This window comes from Piliocolobus tephrosceles, chromosome 10, assembly GCF_002776525.5.
Source record: "Piliocolobus tephrosceles isolate RC106 chromosome 10, ASM277652v3, whole genome shotgun sequence".
NCBI classification, from domain to species: domain Eukaryota; kingdom Metazoa; phylum Chordata; class Mammalia; order Primates; family Cercopithecidae; genus Piliocolobus; species Piliocolobus tephrosceles.
Genome location: NC_045443.1, coordinates 22,200,749 through 22,225,740, shown reverse-complemented (window position 1 = coordinate 22,225,740; position 24,992 = coordinate 22,200,749). Strand labels below are relative to the sequence as shown.

At 35.6% G+C, this 24,992-nt stretch overlaps 1 protein-coding gene across 1 annotated transcript in view; it reads left to right on the top strand.

Moving 5' to 3' along the window:
* Positions 1 to 22,000, top strand: part of ABCC9 (ATP binding cassette subfamily C member 9) — a 141,681-nt gene extending 119,681 nt beyond the window's left edge. The window contains exons 31-39 of the mRNA XM_023208931.1: positions 3,297 to 3,398; positions 4,238 to 4,358; positions 5,608 to 5,738; positions 6,795 to 6,873; positions 9,356 to 9,464; positions 11,531 to 11,634; positions 15,237 to 15,370; positions 16,648 to 16,710; positions 21,790 to 22,000. Coding sequence (XP_023064699.1) covers positions 3,297 to 3,398; positions 4,238 to 4,358; positions 5,608 to 5,738; positions 6,795 to 6,873; positions 9,356 to 9,464; positions 11,531 to 11,634; positions 15,237 to 15,370; positions 16,648 to 16,710; positions 21,790 to 21,927 — 981 coding nt within the window. The 3' untranslated portion in view covers positions 21,928 to 22,000. The remainder of the gene's footprint in view (positions 1 to 3,296; positions 3,399 to 4,237; positions 4,359 to 5,607; positions 5,739 to 6,794; positions 6,874 to 9,355; positions 9,465 to 11,530; positions 11,635 to 15,236; positions 15,371 to 16,647; positions 16,711 to 21,789) is intronic.
* Positions 22,001 to 24,992: the final 2,992 nt, after the last annotated feature.

The window sequence follows — 24,992 nt, the reverse complement described above, 5'->3', positions numbered from 1 at the left end:
CCGTGACAGACTGGATTAAGAAAATGTGGCACATATACACCATGGAATACTATGCAGCCATAAAAAAGGATGAGTTTGCGTCCTTTGTAGGGACATGGATGCAGCTGGAAACCATCATTCTTAGCAAACTATCACAAGAAGAGAAAACCAAACACTGCATGTTCTCACTCATAGGTGGGAACTGAACAATGAGTTCACTTGGACTCGGGAAGGGGAACATCACACACTGGGGCCTATCATGGGGAGGGGGGAGGGGGGAGGGATTGCACTGGGGAGTTATACCTGATATAAATGATGAATTGATGGGTGCTGACAAGTTGATGGGTGCAGCACACCAACATGGCACAGGTATACATATGTAACAAACCTGCACGTTATGCTCATGTACCCTAGAACTTAAAGTATAATTAAAAAAAAAAAAAATCTTGCTGCTGCACACAAAAATAAAATAAAATAAAATAAAATGACTTTAAAAAAAAAAAAAAAAACAAAACAAATCCTAAAAGCAAAGTCGGGAGAAGTCCTACATTGGAAAATACTCAGCTCATAGAAAAACTCAGTGAATGTTTTATAAAGGGTTGAATTTATCTAGTCATTTACTGCACAAAGAAGTACTAAAGTTTCACAATCAATGTATTTAGCATTATTCCTATTGCTGGAGATAATAATGGCAAAAATTCAAAGACCCTGTCCTCATGGAACGTAGATTCTAATGAGAGTAGATAGAAAATAACCATGTAAACGAATAAGCAAATAAGATCATTTCATACACTTCAGAGTGCTTTGAGGAAAATAAAACAGGATGATGGGATAGAGAAGAGCCACAGGGCTGGAGGTAGAAACCAAGAAAAGGAAGACTTTTCCAAGGAGGTGATATTTGAGCTGACTCTCAAATGACAGGAAGGAGCCAGGTATCAAGGACCTACTGACAAGCATTTCAGGCAGTCATTGGGAGAAACAAAGTTGATGTATTCCCAAGAATAGGGAAAAGGCTAGTGTGGTCGGAGTATAGTGAAGGAGCAGAATAGTAATCTCAGACGAGGTCAGAGTAGACAGGGTACAAAATCCAGACTATATCATATAAGGCTAATCCATCTGAGTTTGAATGTATTATAACAGGAAGGCACTGTTAATTCTAAACAGGGGAGTTATATGATCTAACTTACATTTTTAAAAGAATGTATGAATGAATGAATGAAGTCAGCTGGCAGGAGGTAGAGAATAGAAATTAATAAAGGAAGTACCTTGCCTCAAACTCTTAACATATATACCACTCACAGAAATTTCTCAGAAGAGAGATGACATATGTTTTTTAATGTCAAGCCAGACATACCTTGCTGGAAGGATTTTCTGGTATTAATTTACTTTCTGTAACTTATTACAGAAACTCTATGAGACTTTTAGAAAAAAATAATGTGGAAATAACAATATATAACACAAATTTGAAAGTATTAACTTTACCCAAAATGGCTGAAGGGAAAAAATTCATATTGCTGTAAATATTTTAGAAGTATTTGGGAGCACTTTGGCATGTATAAACTGCAGAAGAGCAACCCAGACTGGTTATTCTCTGCATCTGTGTAGTTAATTCAAATAAAGAGGAAAAGAGAAAGAACTATCTAGTAGGGGTGTGGCAAGTTGTTAACAGAAGAATACACCAGAAGAGGCCATCAAAGGAAGTATTTACTACCTCTGTGGAATTTATTGCCTCAAAGGATTAACTCTATGTGATTTTTTTCCTTTAATCTTTGCAAAGATCATGAGCATCCATATGGAATTAAATTTTAGTGCCTGCTTTAACCTTTGAGGTTTTTATGATGCATACAAATTTTTAAGTTTGCTTTAAACATTTGAAAATTATCCAAAGGGAAAAAAAAAAGACATTCTGGTACGTGGAGATGGGGAAATCTAACTAGTATTTAACATTTTTATTCCTTTAAAAATCCTTGTGAATTAAATATCATTTATATTTTCCAAGGAAGAAACAGTCTCAGAGGGTTTTAAATTGCTTGTCTAAGCTCATTAACTAGTAACTGTCAAGGTCAGTGTCTGAACCCAGATTTTTGATTCCATGGCTGGGATCACTGGTTGTTCCAACAGTTTGATCTTTGGAGCTGTTTTTAAAAGAGACAGGAATGTAAACATGTGAGCTCATTTGAGAAACATCTCCATTCTTTGACTTCAGCATGTTCAACATTCCATTACTGTCATTAATGTGTTACCATCTAATTGTGAGATTGTTGTTGAGGGACCACAGACAAATCTATCTAGAGAAGGAGTTTTATCAGTGGAATGAGACTTGAGATAATTCTAGAAAGTGACCATATCTGAAATTCTATCTGCTTTGGGGATGTGTGACACATCAACGTGAGAAGTTTTTAGAATTTCTTTTCTGAATGATGAGACAGAACAATACCTAAGAATGTTGGGAAATGGGATAAAAAGAAAGCGTTAGGAAATGGACAGATGTCCCTATCTTTTATTTGAATCTATGGCTATTATTAAAGAATTGTTTTAATTTTGGAAAAGAGTTTATAATTGAATCATATACTATTTAAAGGCATGTCCATACTTGTATTGTCTGAGCAAACATAGCCCTTATTCTTATTTACATGAAATCTGTAGATTTAGTGTCCCAGACTCTGAGCCCAGATAGTTGACAAAAAGTTCAAATACTAGGTTGGAGCCAAAGTAATTGTGGGTTTTGCCATTACTTTTGCATCAACCTAATACAAATCCCAAAAAGTTAACCAGACACAAATTTCTGCAAGGGCCTCACTACATGACACAAAGGAGCTAATCACAATCCTGACATAAGCACACATGAAATCTGAGCTAGAACATCAGGTCCAAAAGTAATTGCTTGTCTGGCAACATAATGCAGTAGAAAGTCAGAAACAAAAAAAAGGAAACCCTACATCTGATCCTCATTGTGCCACCAATTGTAGCTTAACTTCTGGCAAGATATTTAACTTCTCTGAACCCATATCACATATATATATCCATATATATATATATAAAACTCATATATATATATATGCTAAACATCCTATATGTGTGTGTGTGTGTGTGTGTGTGTGTGTGTGTATAGTGAGAGCATGGAATCACTCTCCATTCCAGCCCTAATATTGCAAGCTATTATTCTTCTACATCTTAGGTATTCTTCCTCTGAAACTTAACAGGACACATATGGAATGATGTATATTCTCTTAGTGATCACCTCTGTAAATTGATTGAAATATTTGGTTTAAGAACTTGGGAGTGACCTTTTAACATTTTCTCTTGCTTTTTCAAAGGATTATCTGGGAGCCTGCATTGTCCTCACTGCATCTATAGCATCCATTAGTGGGTCTTCGAATTCTGGATTGGTAGGCTTGGGTCTTCTGTATGCACTTACGGTAGGTATGGATAAAAATATCACAGGAACAGAAAACCAAACACCGCATGTTCTCACTCATAAGTGGGAGTTGAATATTGAGAACACATGGACACAGAGAGGGGAATGACACATACCAGGGCCTGTCGGGGGTTGGGGGTGAGGGAAGGGAACTTAGAGGGTGGGTCAATAGGTGCAGCAAAGCACCATGGCACACGTATACCTATGTGACAAACCTGCACGTGCTGCACATGTATCTCTTTTTTTAAAGAATAAATAAAGGGAAAAACATCTCATTTTGTGCAGTGTTGGAGGGTCTACTACAGTTATTATCAACTCTTATTCATTGATGTTAAAGGAAAGGTTTAAATTCATAAGAAAATTACATCTTGCAAATAATAGTAGATTGGGGCCCAAACCCAGGTTTATAGGACAGATTGGATTCATTTCTAGCATTGTGAACCAATTTTTAAGAACTTCTCAGATCTTGTGGTCAGAGTACTCTCCAGGCTGTTTGGGATCCCTGTCCTAAGTTGTACACAACCCAGTTGGGGACGCTACAACAAATGTGAATATACATGAGATAAGTGCAAACAGAAGTGTATACCACTATCCACCATGCGGGGAAATCAGGACAGTTCACAAAATGGTGACGCTTATGGACCCCTGAAGGGAGCAGACACCTTCTTTGCTGATATATCACATGACATTCTCCTTGGTCTCTAATATTCTGTAGCACTTATGAGTTGTATCACACATGTACACTCATGGTCCAAGTTATCTCGTTCCAAAATTTCTGGTGATTAACCACAACTTCTTACTTTAATTTATTTAAAAATTTTTTTTAATCACCTGACACAGATAACCAATTATTTGAATTGGGTTGTGAGGAACTTGGCTGACCTGGAGGTCCAGATGGGTGCAGTGAAGAAAGTGAACAGTTTCCTGACTATGGAGTCAGAGAACTATGAAGGCACAATGGGTATTGCTCTAAATATTGTTTGTTTCACTTAAATATTTATTTTAATCAAATATTAGTGTGTGTTGGGCATATTGTTGTTTCTGCTTTTGCTTTCCACTTCAATATCCAGAAAACTGTCTCTCATCTTGGCTTTGCTTGATTATGTACACCTGAAAAGATGTGACTATTTATGCCTGAAAAGTCTTGGATAAAACCAGAGTCCAAACAGATATTTATTTAATGATATTTAAAGAGACTTATAAAAATATTTTGGCTTTATTACATTAATTGCTGACCTAAACTATAAACTATTATATTCTCTTTCTCAAGATGTTATTAACTTAGTGTCAAGAAATTTGGATCTTAAAATATGGACTGAGATTCCCAACTTTTCTAGAATAAAACTGTCAGGAAATTCAGTACTGAGGACAGAATAATCTTCATTAAATGCAAATCTCCAAGCTTAAAAGGCATTCTTTACCTAAGTTTTTCAACAGCCATGTAGCTCTTCAAGGACAAACTCCAGAAAACTTAGCTAAAACCATGAGCCCCTTCGTTAGCCAACCCTTGTCCATCTATCTTGTCTCATTTCTTGTCATCCACCTGCACTACTTTTACTCTGGCCACACTAACATGCTAGGCTTTCTTTTCCTCTTTATTCTCCTATGTACATATATTTAAAATAAATTTCCCCAGCTCCCATCCTCTAAGATTCATCTCAGGCACTGGTTCCTCTTGGAGCCCTCCTGGACCTTCGAGGTTAGCACTGTAGGTTTGCCTTCATCATGGGGCCTCCATGTAGTACTGCAGGTGCTGACCTACTGGACCTTCCCCAAGGACACAGCAAGCACCTCGAGCTGTGTCTTTCGTCTCCATATTCCCAGCACCTTGCACAGCACCTCTCACATTTAAAGCACGTAAGTGTTTAATGACCAACTGACTGAACAAATAAATCAATTCAGAAAAGAACTATCTCTGTCCAGTTTGAATAGAATTGAGTGACGGAATACTAAGGAGAGGTGATGATGGTTAAGGCTCCAAAAACAAACACGAAAAAACTGTCTTAAAAGTGCTTAATCAAAAGGTGTTTATTTGAATGTGATTTAAATTTTTTAAAAAATCCTGCCACATAGTTTGGTTCAGTATTACTTTAAATTTAGGAAAAAAAAATCTATAAGTATAAATGTATTTAAGTATGTATACATTTCTTTCTACATCAATCTCTATCTGCCTATTATCTATTTGTCTATTTCCCCACCCCATCCTCCAGATCCTTCTCAAGTTCCAGAACATTGGCCACAAGAAGGGGAGATTAAGATACATGATCTGTGTGTCAGATATGAAAACAATCTGAAACCTGTTCTTAAGCACGTCAAGGCTTACATCAAACCTGGACAAAAGGTATGAAATCATTGCATGTTATTTGTTCTCTACATAAAACCTCTGATGGAGTCTGTTTTTTTACTACCTAAACTCTTCATACTTCCCAGCCAAGTAAGTATATTCTCATTGGCCTCACATAATATTCCCTACCTGGTGTAGGCCAAATTATCTGCATAAAAGAAAAAAGGGAGTGATAGGATCAGTCTACAATACATGTTCTCCAAGTCATATTGTAATTCACTAGTCTCCCATGAAGATGAGAAAAGTCAACAATAGGCATGTTTTTAAAAATCTCTGTCTTCTGGCTCCTGGCCAAAATAGCCATCCCCTTGGGAACCTTTGCATTCATAATAACTCTAGTCCCCAAATTACTTCTTTTAGTTATCATAAAAAGAATACGTGGGCAGAATAAAATGGAATCATTCTGCTTTTCGTTATAAAACTATCACTTCTAAGATAATATGGAATCATTATTTGTTAGTCCAACAATATATTAAATGTAAAAAAAAGCCACAAAGAAAAAGCAAGGTAATCACATGGAAATAAAAATAATTAGAATGAAATCATCGAAGATTTGATGAGGACTGTTTTTATATTTTTATTTTTTATTTTTTGAGACAGGGTCTTGTTCTTTCACCCAGGGTGGAGTGCAGTGGCGTGATCATGGCTCACTGCAGCCTCGACCTCCTGGTCTCCAGCTATCCTCCCACTTGAGCCTTCCAAGTAGCTGAGTCTATAGGCACACACCACCACACCCAGCTAATTTGTGTATTTTCTTGTAGAGATGGATTTTCACAATATTGCCCAGGCTAGTCTTGAACTCCTGGCCTCAAGTGACCTACACGCCTCAGCCTCCCAAAGTGTTGGGTTTACGGGTGTGAGCCATTGTGCCCAGCCTGTTTTTATCTTGATAATAGTTTATAATGTAGACCTAAGAAAAAATGACGACTATAATGTAATTATTTAAACATAATTACACTTTTATCATAATATCTTAAGTTAAAAAATAAAACAAGCTAATCTTCTGTCCTTTGTCTGAGTCCTCTTCTCTTTGAGTGACAGCTGTTTTCATAGGTGGGCATATGTGGTCGCACTGGCAGTGGGAAATCATCGTTATCTCTGGCTTTCTTCAGAATGGTTGATATATTTGATGGTGAGTTGCTAACTAAATTTTTTAAGTGGCCATGTGGTGCTTTCCTTTAAAAAAATCAGTTTACCTAATCCTGCAGAAATAAAAAGCAAATATTTATAAGGACTTTGTGCTCTACACATGGTTCAAGGCAGATATCCCAAATAAACAGCTCAAAGGTAAATAAAGGACATAGAATTGGGGAAATAAAATGATGAGCCTTAAACTCATGTCTATACATTATTGCTAAAGCATTTTAATAAACTGGTAAAATGAAAACAAGATCACCCACTTCGAATAGCAGTAGGTGGAGGTAGAATTTCAAAAGAAAGAAAGAGGGAGGACAACTGCCTTGCTTCCTTTAGATTAAACATATGTCTCTTTCCAACAAAGGAAAAAAGCACAAGGAGATAAGTAATCTGCATTTTAAATTTTGGTACGTAACTCTTACCATCATCTGCTTAATAACATGGCTTAATGACACTGAACATTTTGTGAGGAGGCAAACTTTGCTGCAAAGTGATAAAGCTCATGATAACAACATACACAAAACATACACATTCATCCACCAAATTATTAATAATATGATACACAAGAGCATAGAAATAACTTAATCTTTTTTTTAAAAGAAGTCCCATTATTTAGTCTATCAAGTGACCTATAAATAGGCCAGCACATAAAGTATCTTGAATGAAAGAGGATCCAGCAATAATTTGATCAAACTTAGTGTACTTGACAGTACAAGGAGTGCTTACAATTATTATCTGTAATGATTATGATTATTATAGTACTTTGCATGTTTATTGTACTTGACAGTTTATATTATTGAATTTAATCTACATGACGGCTCTGTGAGAAAAAGAGGTCAGTTTATGAACAACAACATGGAACTATAGTCAATGTAATTTCTGTGGGGTTTAGATTCAGGAACAAGGTAAACTTCTGTTACAAGGTTAGCAGCTTATTTTTTCCATAGCTAGTAATAATACACAGACACTTTAAGGACTTTCAGTGGGATTAAAGTTCTAAGGCAATTAAGTGATCAAAAATCAATTGACATTTTTCATTAAAACACTGTGTTTATGATCAATCATGTTAGGTTAGCCTGATCCTCGTGAGTCCAGACACATGATTTCAGGTCCCATGTGAACTATCAATGATTTATTCTCTTTTTAATAGCAGTAGGCTATTAGGATTTTAATGCATAATTTATTATTTCTGATCTATTATTCCTGAAAGACATAGGTTAAGCTAATCTTGCCTACTCTAAATCTATCTGGTAGAAGAACTGCAGCTGCCATTCTGAGCCTGACATCTTATCTCACAAGGCAATATGGTCTCTGCACAAAAGTGGTATGATTAACTGCATATATCATGGTGGAGAAACAACATCAACACTGCACAAATCTCTATAAGTCCATATGCAGTATGGAGAAATTTATTAAAACTTGATATTCATATCACAGAATGTACTTCTCTATTTGTAATGCATTGTACTATTAAATCAATACAGGAGTGAATGACAAAGATCCTGGTTTTTAAAGAGCCTATATCCTAGTTGGGGAACAGACAATAAAAAGATAAGTAAAGGTATATAGAATATCAGATTCTGATAAATCCCATGGAGAGAAATAAAGTGGGAAGGAAGATAAAGGGAATACTAGAAGGGAAAGGACTCAGGAAGGGATAAAAGTACTTTTTGGTCGGTATGATCACATAAACAGAATAAAAACTCTGAATTCCTTTAGGAGAAATATATAAGAAAGACAAACCATCACCAAATGTGTATATTATGTAGAGACACATTTTTTTTTTTATTATACTTTAAGTTCTGGGGTACATGTGCAGAACGTGTGGGTTTGTTACATAGGTATACATGTGCCATGGTTGTTTGCTGTGCCCATCAACTTGTCATCTACATTAGGTATTTCTCCTAATGCTATCCCTCCCCTAACCCCCCACCCCCCAACAGGCTCTGGTGTGTGATGTTCCCCTCCCTGTGTCCATGTGTTCTCATGTTCAACTCCCACTTATGAGTGAGAACATGTGGTGTTTGGTTTGCTGTTCCTGTGTTAGTTTGCTGAGGATGATGGTTTCCAGCTTCATCCATGTCCTTGCAAAGGACATGAACTCATCCTTTTTGATGGTTGTATAGTATTCCATGGTGTATATGTGCCACATTTTATTTGTCCAGTCTGTCACTGATGGACATTTGGGTTGGTTCTAAGTCTTTGCTATTGTGAATAGTGCTGCGATAAATATATGTGTGCATATGTCTTTATAGTAGAATGATTTATAATCCTTTGGGTATATACCTAATAATGGGATCGTTGAATCAAATGGTATTTCTAGTTCTAGATACTTGAGGAATCACCACATGCTTAAATAAAAAAGTTGGTCTCCTGAATTTCAACCCTGAACTAGGAAATAACTTTCAATTTGTAAACAAATATTATTTTACTTGTGATTTTACTATGTGTCTGTAACTTCTGTTTCTCCTTAACAGGAAAAATTGTCATTGATGGGATAGACATTTCCAAATTACCACTGCACACACTACGTTCTAGACTTTCAATCATTCTGCAGGATCCAATACTATTCAGTGGTTCTATTAGGTAGGTAACATATCTAGCAAACATCTATATGCCTCGGGATTTAGCCTTTGACTCATAGAAAGGTTTTACTCAGAGTCATTTTTCAGGTCTGAGTGAACTGATATCAAGACAATAAAATCAAATATGCCATCCAACAATTTGGATTGGAAAAGCCTAGAGTTGCTAAATTAACCTATAAAATTATGTTTCCAGGAGATCTTCATCCCTTTCAGTTTGATTCTATGGAAGCCACTTTTTCCTCTATACTTGAGAACGGTGATGCTTGGCAGACTTTTTTAAGGTGTTCTATCTTACAGATATCCAGTCTAACTTGTGTGTCTGGCCTGACCTCAGCAGATATTCTGACTTTGGTTAATCCCTTTACCTACCCCTCCACCCCTTACAACTTTACTTCAGCCGAAATTGCTATGAATAAAGCTGCTACAGTCTTCATGCCTGGTTCAGGGTTTCCCACCAAAAAAAAAAAAAAAAAAGCAGGGGTGGATATCAATCATCTGCTAGCTGCTTTAAATATATTATTTGTTTAAATTCTCCAACCATTACTCTAGGGTACGTATTTATTATCCCCATTTTACAGATGGGGGTTTTGAAACTCAAAGAAGCTATAACTTAAACCAAGTTCATACAACGAGTAAGCGGAAGAACTGCTATTCCAACTGCAGTTTGTCTGATTCCAAAGTCCATGTTGGCATCTATATTAGACTGTTTTCACACTGCTGTAAAGAATGACCTGAGACTGGGTAATTTATAAAGGAAAGAGGTTTAATTGACTCATAGTTCTTCATGGCTGGGGAGGCCTCAGGAAACTTACAATCATGGCAGGCAAAGGGGAAGCTAAGGCACATCTTCTCATGGTGCCAGGAAAAAGGGAGAGTGAAGGGGGAACTGCCACACTTTAAAACCATCGGATCTCATAAGAATCCACTTACTATTATGAGAACAGGATGGGGTAAAATGCCCCTATGATCTAATAACCTCCCACAAGGTCCCTCCCTGGACATGTGAGATTTGGAGCAAAATGGTATCAGCATCGTCCCCCAGATCACATCTCTCATTTGATCCTATTTTGTTCTATCTTGCTCCTAACCTCCATCTACTTAATTACAAAGAAGTGTTTGCCACCTCCTTTTACTAATTACTCTTTATTTTAAAGAAAAAAATGTATGTAAGATTGCCTAATATTTAGTTGTAAAACTACTTTAAAACTTCTGGATGTGTCAAGTAATCTAGCAATACCATAGTGAATTTCTATCTCCAAATATATTTCTTATGAATACTACTTGATATGGCTTGGGTGTGTCCCCACCAAAACTTCATCTTGAATTGTAGTTCCCATAATCCTGAAGTGTCGTGGGAGGGACCCAGTAGGAAGTAATTGAATCATGGGGGCAGTTATGCTGTTCTCATAATAGTGAGTGAGCTCTCGTGAGATCTGATGGTTTTATAAGGAACTTTTCCACTTTGCTTAGCACTTCTCTCTCCTGCCACCATGTAAAGAAGGACATGTTTGCTTCCCCTTCTACCATGATTGTAAGTTTCCTGAGACCTCCCTAGCCCTGCAGAACTGTGAGTCAATTAAACCTCTTTTCTTTATAAATTACCCAGTCTCGAGTACGTCCTTATAGCAGCATGAGAATGGACAAGTACACTACTATTGTTGGTGATACAGCACAGCTTATCTAAAATAGTGTCATATGTTCCTATAGAGATGTATGTATGTAGCATCAGTCCTGCAGAAATACTTTTCTAGATACTATTTGGGTTATACTAAGCATAGTTTGGAGCCAATGGATCTAGGTTAACAAACTTGGTAATATGATATGATGTATATAAAGTTTTATAATGATATCATCAAGACAATTTTTTATACTATTAAGATCATGCATTCATTCATCAAGCATGAATTCAGTGCTTGCACTGCTCTGAGCACTGTTCTAGATGCTGAATATACAGCAGTGACCAAAACAAATGAAACTTGCATTGTAAGGAAAGAAAAGCAATAAGCAAATATACATAAAAGCTTCTCTATTTTGACTTATTGACTAATTAACTAATTTTTCCCTCAGATTTAATTTAGATCCAGAGTGCAAATGCACAGATGACAGACTCTGGGAAGCCTTAGAAATTGCTCAGCTGAAGAATATGGTCAAATCTCTACCAGGAGGTCTAGGTATATTTTCTAAATAGTATATTTATTTTTTATATATGCCATTAATCCTACATATGTCTATCTACATTTTATGCTATAATCACATAACTTTAGTGTTAAATCCCCTTATATTTAAAATAACATCCTAAAAGTCATTAGAATATTTCAAAATCTAATGTTTTTCCATGGGGTACAAGAGGGTGAACCCAATAACAAATTCTGTTCTATGTGACTACTCCAAAATATTACAATTAATACATTTATCTCTGCCATCTTTTCACAATTGGTGGGTACAGGTCATTGTAATGGATGTTTCCCTGTAGTTATTCTTTCTCAGTTGACCTGTCTGATCACCTACCATCAGGAAATGAATAGGAGGATTGCAGGAGCTGTTAGGTTTAAGTTTGGCACCATTTAGGGAAAGGCAATTTTGCCACATTAGTAACCATTTTCTCTGCTGCCAGGAGGGAAAATTCCTTTTATTTATATAATATAATTTTCTTTGTTTTTTTTTATTTAAAACATTTTATTAATTTATTATTTTTCAGCTTTATCCATTTACTGAAAAAGGAATCTTTTTTCTTAGCTAAAAAATAGCTAAGCATTTTTTTAAGTCTTTCAAAACAGTAATCCTTTTGCTTAATTATAGACTAAGAGGAGATGTTTTTCAGAACATAAAAATCCTAAGGAATAGTAATGTTATATCAATGACACAATTTTATCACATGAACAAACACATTTATACCTTCAAATGTCTTTCAAAGGATTTGTTAATTGATATCTTCGTCAAAATTTTGAAAGAAAATATGAGATATATAAATTTGATTAGATCTGGTTTCAAAAATTTTTATTTTATTTTAAACTAAGTTACTTTGTAGTGCTGGGTATTTTTTATTTTTTTATTTTGTATTTTGTATTTTTTATTATTATACTTTAAGTTCTAGGGTACATGTGCACAATGTGCAGGTTTGTTACATATGTATATATGTGCCATGTTGGTGTGCTGCACCTATTAACTCATCATTTACATTAGGTAAATCTCCTAATGCTATCTCTCCCCACTACCCCCTCCCCACAATAGGACCCGGTGTGTGATGTTCCCCTTCCTGTGTCCAAGTGATCTCATTGTTCAATTCCCACCTATGAGTGAGAACATGTGGTGTTTGGTTTTCTGTTCTTGCAATAGTTTGCTGAGAATGATGGTTTCCAGCTTCATCCATGTCCCTACAAAGGACACGAACTCCTCCTTTTTTATGGCTGCATAGTATTCCATGGTGTGTATGTGCCATATTTTCTTAATCCAGTCTGTCACTGATGGACATTTGGGTTGATTCCAAGTCTTTGCTATTGTGAATACTGCCGCAATAAACATATGTGTGCATGTGTCTTTATAGCAGCAAGACTTATAATCCTTTGGGTATATCCCCAGTAATGGGATGGCTGGGTCAAATGGTATTTCTAGTTCTAGATCCTTGAAGAATTGCCCACTGTTTTCCACAATGGTTGAACTAGTTTACACTCCCACCAACAGTGTGGAAGTGTTCATATTTCTTCACATTCTCTCCAGCGCCTGTTGTTTCCTGATTTTTTAATGATTGCCATTCCAACTGGTGTGAGATGGTATCTCATTGTGGTTTTGATTTGCATTTCTCTGATGGCGAGTGATGATGAGCATTTTTTCATGTGTCTGTTGGCTGTATGAATGTCTTCTTTTGAGAAGTGTCTGTTCATATCCTTTCCCCACTTTTTGATGGGGTTCTTTGTGTTTTAAGACATTGTTTTGTATTGCCTCGAGGCGGTATCAGTTTTAAACACTTGTGTAAAGAACACAACATGTACTCAATCACTGATAAAAATTCATTCCTAGAGGTTGTACAATGTCTGACAAATAAATGACAGAATGAAAGAACAATGTGATTACTGAAACCACAGAGTTCATACTGTCTTTAACTCATTAAAAGGAACATGTATAATTTTTGACTTCTGCTTCCTTAATATCTTCTAAGAAAGCACTAGAAAAGATAATAGTTGATTGATTGATACTCTACATTTAATATATAACATATAGTTGCCAAATTGTGTTATTTGGCATCTAGTTTTTTAAAAATCAACCTACAAAATAAAATTATGTTTATCTGTTAATTTATTTGAAAAGGAGGGCCAACTCAAAAACACTATGTTTTATTATTTTAATTAAGTTCCAAGGAGAAAGTATGCCACAACCAAAAATTAAGACAGCATGTCTTTAAGGAATGTTTTATTGACTTGCCAGGGTCAGGTTGTGAAAGTAATTCCAGAACTCTGGATGAACTTTCCATAATGATTTTTTCTTTTTTTGGGACAAGTTCTCGCTATGTAACCCAGACTTGAGTGCAGTGGCCATTAACAGGCAAGATCATCACATACTACATCCTCTAATCCCAGGGGTCAAGTGATCCTCCTGAGTAGCTGGGACTATAGGTGCCCCACTATGCCTAGCTCCCATAATAGTTTTTTTGATGTCTCCTGTGGAAAGCCCAGCAAGTCTACTTGAGAAATTAATACATGCTTATAAAACTTTCTCTCTTGGCATTTAGAGATCCCCTTTCTCACCATTAATATTTGGAAAGACAGACAATTGCATCTTTCTAGTCCTCTTCATTAACATGAGAGCTGCATGCACCTGCTTAGAATTGTGAGCATAATGTTTTGGGGTTATGGTACAGCACAGGCAACAGGGGATTGTATTTACATTATATAACTGATGAATATTGTGCTCGTCATCCTAGTAAAGATGACCAATTGCTTAATGAAGATTTGGTTCAGGCCAGCTTTAGTGGAAACATTCCTTGTCTCCAGCATCCTCTCAAATTAGAGTTTGGAGAATAAATACCTATTTTCCAATCATGACAAATTATAAGACTTTGATACCATTAGAATATAATCAATAGAAATTTTCCCCAGGCCATTAGGAAAAGGTGTTTGAATTCTAATAAAAAAGTCATTTGGAAACAGAATTTATCTTAAACTCACAATAGTACGGTTTATGAAATGTAGATGGAAACCAAAAAAAAGAAAAGGATAATGAGGACATATCATTCATTTATCCATACAACAGTGTGTTATTCAGCTCCTGTGTAAGACGTCATAGTACTAGGGACATACCGACAAACAGCAACAAGCCCAGTCCTTATCCACTTGGTACTTACAGTTCAGAAAGATGGTATAATTAAAAGAGAAGTGGAATTAGAGTTGAGAATATTCTGTATCTTATCAAGTTAGCTAAATGTGACTTTGGGCAAGCCATTTCATCTCTCTGGACCTTAGGTAATTATGTTAAGTAATCTCCTTAGATAATTGTATTAAATAATTAAATAATTTCCAAGGTCTTTCTGTCGTCAGAATGTTTTATATCCTACTATCAGAGGTAATTCACTACCTATTGTCATAAATGAGATGATTTAGGAACATCTTCATTTTCTCAAGCGGAGTTCCTCTTTGCGTTCAAGTCTGAAGTCCTTGCACCAGCACTAAGTGATATCCATCATGCTGTCATACAACGTAATGTGTTTTTCATGATTTTGCCCAAGGAAAATGTTAGTAGCATTTCTTTAGTGAAATCCTTGCTTCTTTCTCTGATTTAGATGCGGTTGTCACTGAAGGTGGGGAGAATTTTAGTGTTGGACAGAGACAGCTATTTTGCCTTGCCAGGGCCTTTGTCCGCAAAAGCAGCATTCTTATTATGGATGAGGCAACAGCTTCCATTGACATGGCCACAGTGAGTGCATTATCTAAGCTTTTAAAATTGACGAATTAGAGAAATGTGCATGAAAATTACAATTTATTATTTCCTGAATGGGTTCTGAATCCTCAGTACTATTGTTTTGAGAGTCTGCTCAATCATCTCCTTGATGAACTGATGATAGCACATTGAGAATTACAATAAATAGGACCTGACATATGGTTTAAAGGCATTCCTATTACCAATAAACATAACATAAATTTGCCACAACTTTTGGAAAATTTTTCAGAACAGTAAATTTCCAGGGCTTAGTTGATGAGAGGTACTGTACTATATTCAAGTACTATGCCATAAAATTCTGAAATGCATTGTGAAAATCTCTGTTTAATAGAATCTATTGATAACCAATACCACTCATTATTTCCTAAAGCAATTTGAAGAAGAATGATTCACTGGGATTAATAACGGCTAGAATTAATAATGGCCTTCTCTATGTGTTTATGGTAAAAAGCCATAAATTTTGCCTTTTGAAATATATTATTTGAAATTGTCAAATGTATCTAAGAAAGATCTGTCCAGAAGGCTGTGAATGAGTAGGTAAAATGTTACATTAAATCACAAACTGCATATGAGCTAGCAATTAATGTTCTTTTGAAAGTTAACTTGATATTAAAAATTGACATCAGGAAGGACACATGAGGGTTATCATAAGGGTAATACTGCCTCAACAGAAAAGAGAGAGAGTGTGAATTAAATGATTGAAAGAATTCCTTCACTCTAAAAATTGAACCAAGATTTCCTCTAGGACAGAGATGGAATCTGTCCCCAGAACAGCCTTTAAAATATAATTATAACAGTGCTTTATGGTGGGGACAAAAAGAGTTTCTTCCTAGAATGTTCATTTATGTGTCAAAGCCCAAATTTGTGGCATCAACTTTAGTTTTTCCCCTTTTCTGACTCAAAGCTTAACATCATTACAGAATTTTGCTGGTTTCGAATACATACTTTCTGTGGTATAACTCAAGTGAGCATTTTGATACCCATTTAATTTCATTTTCTTCTTTGCGTTTCCTGGACATAAATCTATTACCCACGTATGGCTGATCAGTGACTGACTTTCATTTGTGTTTTGAAGACACGTACAGAACGCAGCATGAACCTCCTGCTGGGGACTGCCCCTTTTTATGACTTCCACAGAAAATGAGGGATTGAGAATGCTCACAAGAGATTCAGTGGAATATTGTTCTTGGGGTAAAATATTATGATGACAGAGTCATCCAGAGAAAATGTACACTTTATTTTTCTTTTTGCAGGAGAATATTTTGCAAAAAGTAGTAATGACAGCCTTTGCAGACCGGACCGTGGTGACAATAGCTGTAAGTATGAGAAGACAGAGTTGGTACACCTCTTTGGTTTTGGTTCTAACATGTTATCAACTTTACGTTTTAGCAAAATATACTTGTGTCGAATTATGTATTTCTCTGCTAATGTTTCCGTATCTGTGCAAAAAAAGAAAAAAAAAGCGAAGATGTTTTGAAAGCATTGTTCTTTCCCAAACTGTCTGCTCTACCTAACTGACTTCCTTAAGTTACAATGATAGGACATCCTAAATCTAAGGATTCCAGTGGGTCATGGCCTCTGCTTGCTTACCAGATAAAATGGTAGTTCATATAGAATAATTATCTTTTCTATAATCTGATGGTCTGATGAGCAGTTTCAGAAAGAAAATTCCTAAATTTGATTGCTTATTCTGCTACTATCTATACCTAATTTCTATGTTTCCATTCATCAATCTATTAAAAAGTAGACAATGAGATTATCTCACAGTAGGGGCAGGTAATTTTTTCTATTTTAGATAGCACCAATCAAATAGAAGAAGTGCTTAAATATTTGTAATTCACGTTATAGCTGACTTACAATAGTCCACAGTTTTCTGTCTTTTCCTCTTTGCAAGTGGATTCTTGCTCATACTTAGTCTTACTGCTTAATAAAAACTATTTTTTTAATGAGTCACTTGGACATTTATTCTTCTGCTGATTCTCTTCTCTTCTATTTTTCTCTCCAGCACCGTGTCTCTTCTATTTTGGATGCAGGCCTTGTTTTAGTCTTTTCTGAGGGTATTTTAGTGGAGTGTGATACTGCTCCAAATTTACTCGCCCACAAGAATGGCCTCTTTTCCACTTTGGTGATGACCAACAAGTAGACCATCATGATCTATTGCGCCAAGTCTGTCATTCTCCGGTAGTTATCTTAGCAGTATCCCCTCAGTAAGGCATGGCTAATGCTGTGAATAAATGGGAGGGCTGGGATGAGGGAACTAACTGCAGGGTATTATTACAAAATCAGCTCAACCAAGTGCTTTCGTCATGCTCAGTACCGAATGGAGTTCATGCATGTGTTTTCAAATATATACATGCAAAAGAGAGTATTTACGAAGCCTATGAACTGAATTTACCTCTTATTCTAAGGACCAATTTCACTAGTCCTTGGGGATGTTTTGTAAGCATCCATAAAAATGCCATACACGGCCGGGCGCGGTGGCTCAAGCCTGTAATCCCAGCACTTTGGGAGGCCGAGACGGGCGGATCACGAGGTCAGGAGATTGAGACCATCCTGGTTAACACGGTGAAACCCCGTCTCTACTAAAAATACAAAAAACTAGCCGGACGTGGTGGCGGGCACCTGTAGTCCCAGCTACTCGGGAGGCTGAGGCAGAAGAATGGCTTAAACCCGGGAGGCGGAGCTTGCAGTGAGCTGAAATCCGGCCACTGCACTCCAGCCTGGGAGACAGAGCGAGACTCTGTCTCAAAAAAAAAAAAAAAAAAAAAAAGCCATACACATTTCTTACCTGCCTTGGAGAATGCATTGTTTCATTTAAATAGTTACTTGAGTTTCACTCGTGAGTAACGGGAGTGGTGTATGGAGTGCTTGCTATGCTTCTACTTTCTTAGATGATGCCTGGGAGAAACAGAACCCTTTGGAGTGCAGCTTTTTTCAAGATGGCAGGAAATGATGTCGCATCAGGGCCTACTTCCTGCAAACCGCCTAAGTAAAGAAAAATCTACTTTCTCAAATTTTTCCAGTGAACTTTGTGGTTCCTCTTTTCTGGAGGAGAGTCACCCAATTAACTCATTGATATTAAGGTGTGAATGATTTAAGTGGTAGAATTGGTTAACTTTAAAAATAATTATTCAGTATTTTCAAGAATTTCCTTACTGGAAAAAGGTAGGGAGATATTTTGGAAGAGAAATAACTTCCTGCTGCCCCAAAATGGGTAGAGAGAGGGAGAGAAAACAGACCATTGCCTATTCAAAAGATGAATTTTTCCTGCTTTGCATGAAGCATGGCATTGTTGGATGGTTCTGTTTAGTCTATATGTGGAAGATTGCTTGAGCAAAATTTGTATTTTTAACAAAATGTTAGGTTTCCTAATTAGGTTACCTCTTACCTAATTTCTCCTACATTCACTAAATACTTTTCTATAGACTTATATTTCTTTCACTCATTCTTCATTTCAAAACCACTCATGTGAAGGTGGCCACTAGGATACCTAGAATTCCATGCTCCCACCCGCCCCTAATACACATGAAGCTGTCAAGGAAGAATCACTGTAAGATTTTGTAGAGGACCAACTCCTCATAACAGGCCCACAAAAGGGAGAGCACCACCATGCTTGTGGTAGACTGCTTGTAGAATTAACTTAAACTCTTAAAATCAACTGTTTTTCCTTCCCTGCCAAAGAGCTTATTACTTTGGTAGCTGCCACTAAAATTGTGGAATGCCTTAAAAAGATAATTTTCTCCAGCTTCTAAAAGGAAGCACTCACACACCAAAATAGTCCATGGTATTTATTTCTAAAAGTGATTACACCATTAATTTATCTGGAACATTTTGAAAATTTTATCAACACGATTACAATTGACATCACACTTTGTCAAGGAACAATTATTTGAATTAATGGAATAAAAACCAACTATATTTATTTCTGTTGGTCAAGATTTTTCAATGTTTTTATTTTTATTTTATTCTAGTAAATATTATTTTAGAATATCAATGTTTATAATATTATATTTATGGGTTTAGAGGCCATATTCTTTTTTTAGACATCCATGATACGACTATTGAACAGCTAATATTTTTCTGGAGGGAAAACGCACAGCAGATATTATTGGATAGCTTGTTAAGTTTCTTTTCCTAAACACATGGGTGTGCAAATGGCTCTGGGCCTTTCTCAAAGATAAATAAATGTTAGCCTCCAAAATCTTGTTAATTCCTCAGTGTATTAGGTTGGTGCAAAAGTAATCGTGGTCTTTGACATTAAAAGTAATGGCAAAGACCACGGTTACTTTTGCACCAACCTAATACATCATTTGTTACCAATATTCAGCAAATGATAGGCTTGTCATGGGTGTTGAAAACTGGCACATGTTCTAAGCTGGCATCATTATCACATTCCATATATGTTTTCTTTTCCCTTCGAGTCATGAGCCACAACTATAACTGCTGACTTTTCTGCAAGCATAAACACTGAGCCCACCCCACCTACATGGCCCAGGGCAGAATGTATGCTCTCAACTCTGAGGATGGTTTTAGGTAGGACTTTGGATTGTTCAGAGAAGCACTTTGGAAGACTGTGTATCAGCTAAACAGATGGCATTTCTGGGTTTAGAACTCTGGACAGGGACTCCCATCAGCACACTAATATTTTGATCTGCATAGTTCAGGTTCAGTATGGTAGTCCCTGGCCACATGTGGCTATTAGTTGAAATGTAGATAGTTCAAATTGAGAAGTGTCATAAGTGTAAAATATATACTGGATTTCAAAGACTTAATACTAATAGAAGCATGTAAAAGTTCTCATGAATCATTTTTATGTCGGTTACATATTGAAATGACAACATCTGAATAGATTGGGTTAAAATGTATTAAAGTTGCTTTCATGTGTTTATTTCTACTTTAAAAATATAGCTCCTAGAAAATTTAAAATTACCTGGGGCTCCCATTATATTTCTATTGAACAATACTGATCTTAGCAAGAGTAAAAGCCCATCACACAGATTTTTCCTTTCTAATTTATAAACATAAAAAATAATAGTAGTTGACATTTATTATTTGATTGTAAATGTCAGACAAAGTGCTGAATTTTTTTACATGAATTATCTCATTTGAACCTTATCACCCTTCTCTGAGTGATACTGTTACCATAATTTTACAGATGTGAAACTGGAACTATACAATGTTAAGTATATTGCTCAAGATTGCACAACTAACAGGTGGTAAAGCCAAAATACACAAGGGCCGTTTATCTTCAGAGCCTGTTCTCTTAACCATAACACTGACATGGCAGGTGAATGCTCCTCTAAGGTATCAGAGAGCCTTATGAAACAGTTAGATGGCAGGATGGAAATATCTCACATTTTGAAATTGGTAAACCTAATTTTCATCCTGGTTCTGCTATTTATTATCTATGTGATCTCCTGGTTTTGCTTTATCTCTGTGAATGGTCTCCCCTATACAGTGGAGAGAGATAACACCCACAGCTGAGGAATGTTCTAATGATTCACAAGAATGTGTGTGGAGCACTTAATATATGGCATATGCTCAGAAAGTGGTTGCTTTTATCATTGTTAGTTACTAATTAACCCAAAGGGCATCACGTGGGGAGGAGTGGGTCAGTGGCAGTGATCTCCAAAGACTGAGACTGCATGTCTAAAGGCCTGGATAATCCATTCTATTACTGCATGCCAGAATGGACTTCCCCAAATTGTCATCCCGGAACTAAACCACTTTCCAGGGTTCTTCAAATTGTGTTATAGCCCAAAGAATTAATGACTCTACACAAGAGATAATTATTGTTGACATTATAACCCAACGGGTTTGCAATGACCTCTCTTAATTTAATTACTCAATAAACATTTTTACCCTACTTAAACTGAAGGTTTCATGAAATAATGATGCTGATATATAGCTACACTCAAGTTAGTACAGCCCATAGAAAACCCAGCCATGTTGGCCATAGGTGGGAACTGAACAATGAGATCACTTGGACTCGGGAAGGGGAACATCACACACTGGGGCCTATCATGGGGAGGGGTGAGGGGGGAGGGATTGCATTGGGGAGTTATACATGATATAAATGATGAATTGATGGGTGCTGACGAGTTGATGGGTGCAGCACACCAACATGGTACAAGTATACATATGTAACAAACCTGCACGTTATGCACATGTACCCTAGAACTTAAAGTATAATAAAAATAATAATAATAATAATAAAAAGTATGTAAATAAATAATTTAAATAAGGACAAAAGGGGAGGTGTCTGTGATCCCTACATCTCGTCATTCACCAAGATAAACAAATATCCCAGAATAATTCATTAAATATACATATTCCATTGTTTTGGCTTGTGCCCTGAAATGTATAACAAATATATGTATTCTTTCCACTCACAGCATCGAGTACACACTATTCTGACGGCAGACCTGGTTATTGTGATGAAGCGAGGAAATATTTTAGAATATGACACTCCAGAAAGCCTCTTGGCTCGGGAAGATGGAATATTTGCTTCTTTTGTTCGCGCAGACATGTGAAGGGGTGTCTTAAAACAATACATGTATTTAAAATAATGCAGTCATAACCTAATTAACATCAATGGATCATCAGCTTGACCTCTGTAAAGTGGCATCTTAAACTTTTACAGATTTTTGCATAAGAAGTTGACATTTATTTTTCCTGTTTTTTAAAAGTTTTTCAAGATATTATTGCATAATATGGTCATTATTGATGTTTTTATAGTGATCAAGCCACTCTACCTGTAAGAATAACTAGGTTGTATTAAAACATGTAAGCTACTTTAAGTGGTAAATCAATAGCTAAAGTTTCCTCATAACTTTAAGTCTGGTAAATATCTCTCAGGCATGGAAGTTTCAATGAGTAATCAGTATTACTATACTCTTGTTTGTAAGAATATATTTTCCTTATTGTTTGAGTCTCTAGAGGTTATTGGAAGAGAATAAAAAAGGACATGTTTTCTAATGAACTCTCAAACTCAATATCTACTTTATGAGAATTTATTATGCATATTGCTTGTAAGCAAGTTATTGTATTCATTAACATTAGTAATACCTATTTTTCTTAGGAGGCTTTTTTTCCCTCTTGTTTCTTGTCACCAAGAAGTTATCACATTTATACTTATTCTATAAAGCCAAAGCCTTAGCCAGAAAGATCATGAAGAGTTTGGATATTTTAAAAACTATACTCAAATTTTCATTTTTTCCAGTCCTGTAAAGAGAGAATTCTTAAGTAATCAGTCATAATGTGCCTTTTCCAGACTGGAGTTCAAAGAGTGATTAGGTTCAATCTTTCAGTGGCAGGCCAGCTACACTTTCTATAGTTTAATGATTAGCTCTGGTTTTGATCTTGAGCCCTAACATGCCACATTACTCGAGATTTACACAGACAAGTGACTTCACTTGGCACTGCTAATAATGGCAGGTGAACACTCCTCTCAGGTGTCAGATATTTCATATGAAACAGTCCAATGGCAGGCTGGAAATATCTTAGACTTTGAAGTTATATATATAACAAGTATCTATTTCTAGCTGGAAAAGTTTACCTCTTCTAGACACCCAATGGTGTCACACATGATCATTTGCTCCTGCTCTAATTTTAATGTACATATAAAAAAAACCAAAAATGTTATTATAATTTTAATGAGCATGTAAACAGTGTATCAAAAAATGATGGGATATTAGTATTAGGTTTGCTTAAATGAAAATTAATAAATTCAGAAATACTGAAAATTACCTTCATTGTCATATGAGCAACCAGTTTCTACCATTCTGTGCTCGTCCAGTGTCAATATCATTGATTTCATTTTCATATGAAGATCCGAATGCATTGTAAGATTGTGAAGACTTATAAAATTGATGAATTAAGAGAAATTATGCTGCTTTCCTATAGTTATTGTGTTCTGTTTATTGTATGGTGTATTTGCTCTTGGAAAATCTGTAATAGTTGTATACCCAGAATATGTGTCCTCACCTGAATATTGAATCTTTATATTTACAAAAAAATAAGTTCCACAAGGATGGACAAAAATGGTCCATGATATTTAGCTTAAACTGTAACCTTTTGTTGTATTTAGAAAACTTCATTGGAGGAAAATAACCTTGTTTTCCTAAAGCTAAACAGAATAGAATTGGTACTTATTAATTACATCTTGAAAATATATTCTAAAAATTCAACCACTCTCCTGAAGTGTTTGGCGTTTAAATATTTTGTAGGGCTAAATATGCATATTGCTTGTTAGCAAGTTATAATTCATTCTCATAGAGAAATGGTTTTTTACCCATGGAAGTAATCTTTTAATGATATTTTCTAAGTATATTGCTGTACAAGCAACATCAGTAGAAGCCTATCTAGTTACACTAAACTAAAGATCACATTTACCATTCTTACAGCCAAGTGGTTGCTGGTCCCGTCATAACTTTTAGTTACTTAAGATGAGTAAATGTCTAATTGTTGACAAAACTAAATTGACTAAATAAGGTCAAGGATAATGTTTTTCATTGATTAACCACTTATTATACATATTATCTACTGAATATAAAAAGATTCATCTTGAAATAATATTTGACTACATAGGTACATATCTGTAAAAGATGACCACCTTAACTAAATCAGATTTTACATTTATAAATTTTATATTTAATTAGTCAAATCAATTTTTAAATCATAATTCCTTAATACTTATAAGAAGCAACAGATACATAAAGCATTATATTAAAATACCAGGGTTACTTATGTCATTGACGGGGAAAAGACTTTGTATAAACAATTGTGCACCATCTATTTTTATACTCTTACTCATGATCCATTTAAAAGTCAACTCAGTTCTAGATTAGATACCAGAAGACCCTCTAAGTAGCTGATACCTGAGATTTGGGACCATGTCTTGTTTGCCATTGTGCCCTTGGAATTTAATACAAGTGCCTAACCCACAGTAGGGCTGATTGATTCACTGATTAGTTTTACTGTCGTGTGCCTATAACTATAGGTTATTCTCTTTCCTTTTCTGTGTTGTGTTTATTCTGTTTATTCTCTACAATATATAAAATGTATTTGTTCTCTACAATAAATGTGTTTATTCTCTACAATATATAAAAACATATTGGACTACTATTATAATAAATTACTCTTCTATTTGCTTAAAGAGGGTGATTATTTTTTCACTTAACGTTCCACTGAGCAGCAACCAGGACTGGTCAATAGCTGGAAATCAATACCAATTTAGAGACAATACCTAGCCCTGCTCTGACAATCCTGTTTCACATTTGCCAGAGTCATGCACTTTCTTACTATTGTATATAGGCTCCAGAGAAGTTTCCATTAAGTGAAACAGCTATATTAATTTTTTAAATATATCTTTATTTAAATAATCAGATGTCTGGACTTTATCCCAAGGTTTATTGATCAATTTTTATGGTTGTCTTCCAATATATCTTTTATCATTTATTTTGTAACACATTCTTTGAAGGTCTGTGATTTATAGAGCTATGATAATTGCCTTATTGACTCCTTATTCAAAATTAGATGCAGTCATCTAATCTTAGCCATTTGGCATAAGAATCAATAGCCAAGGGGATGTATCCTA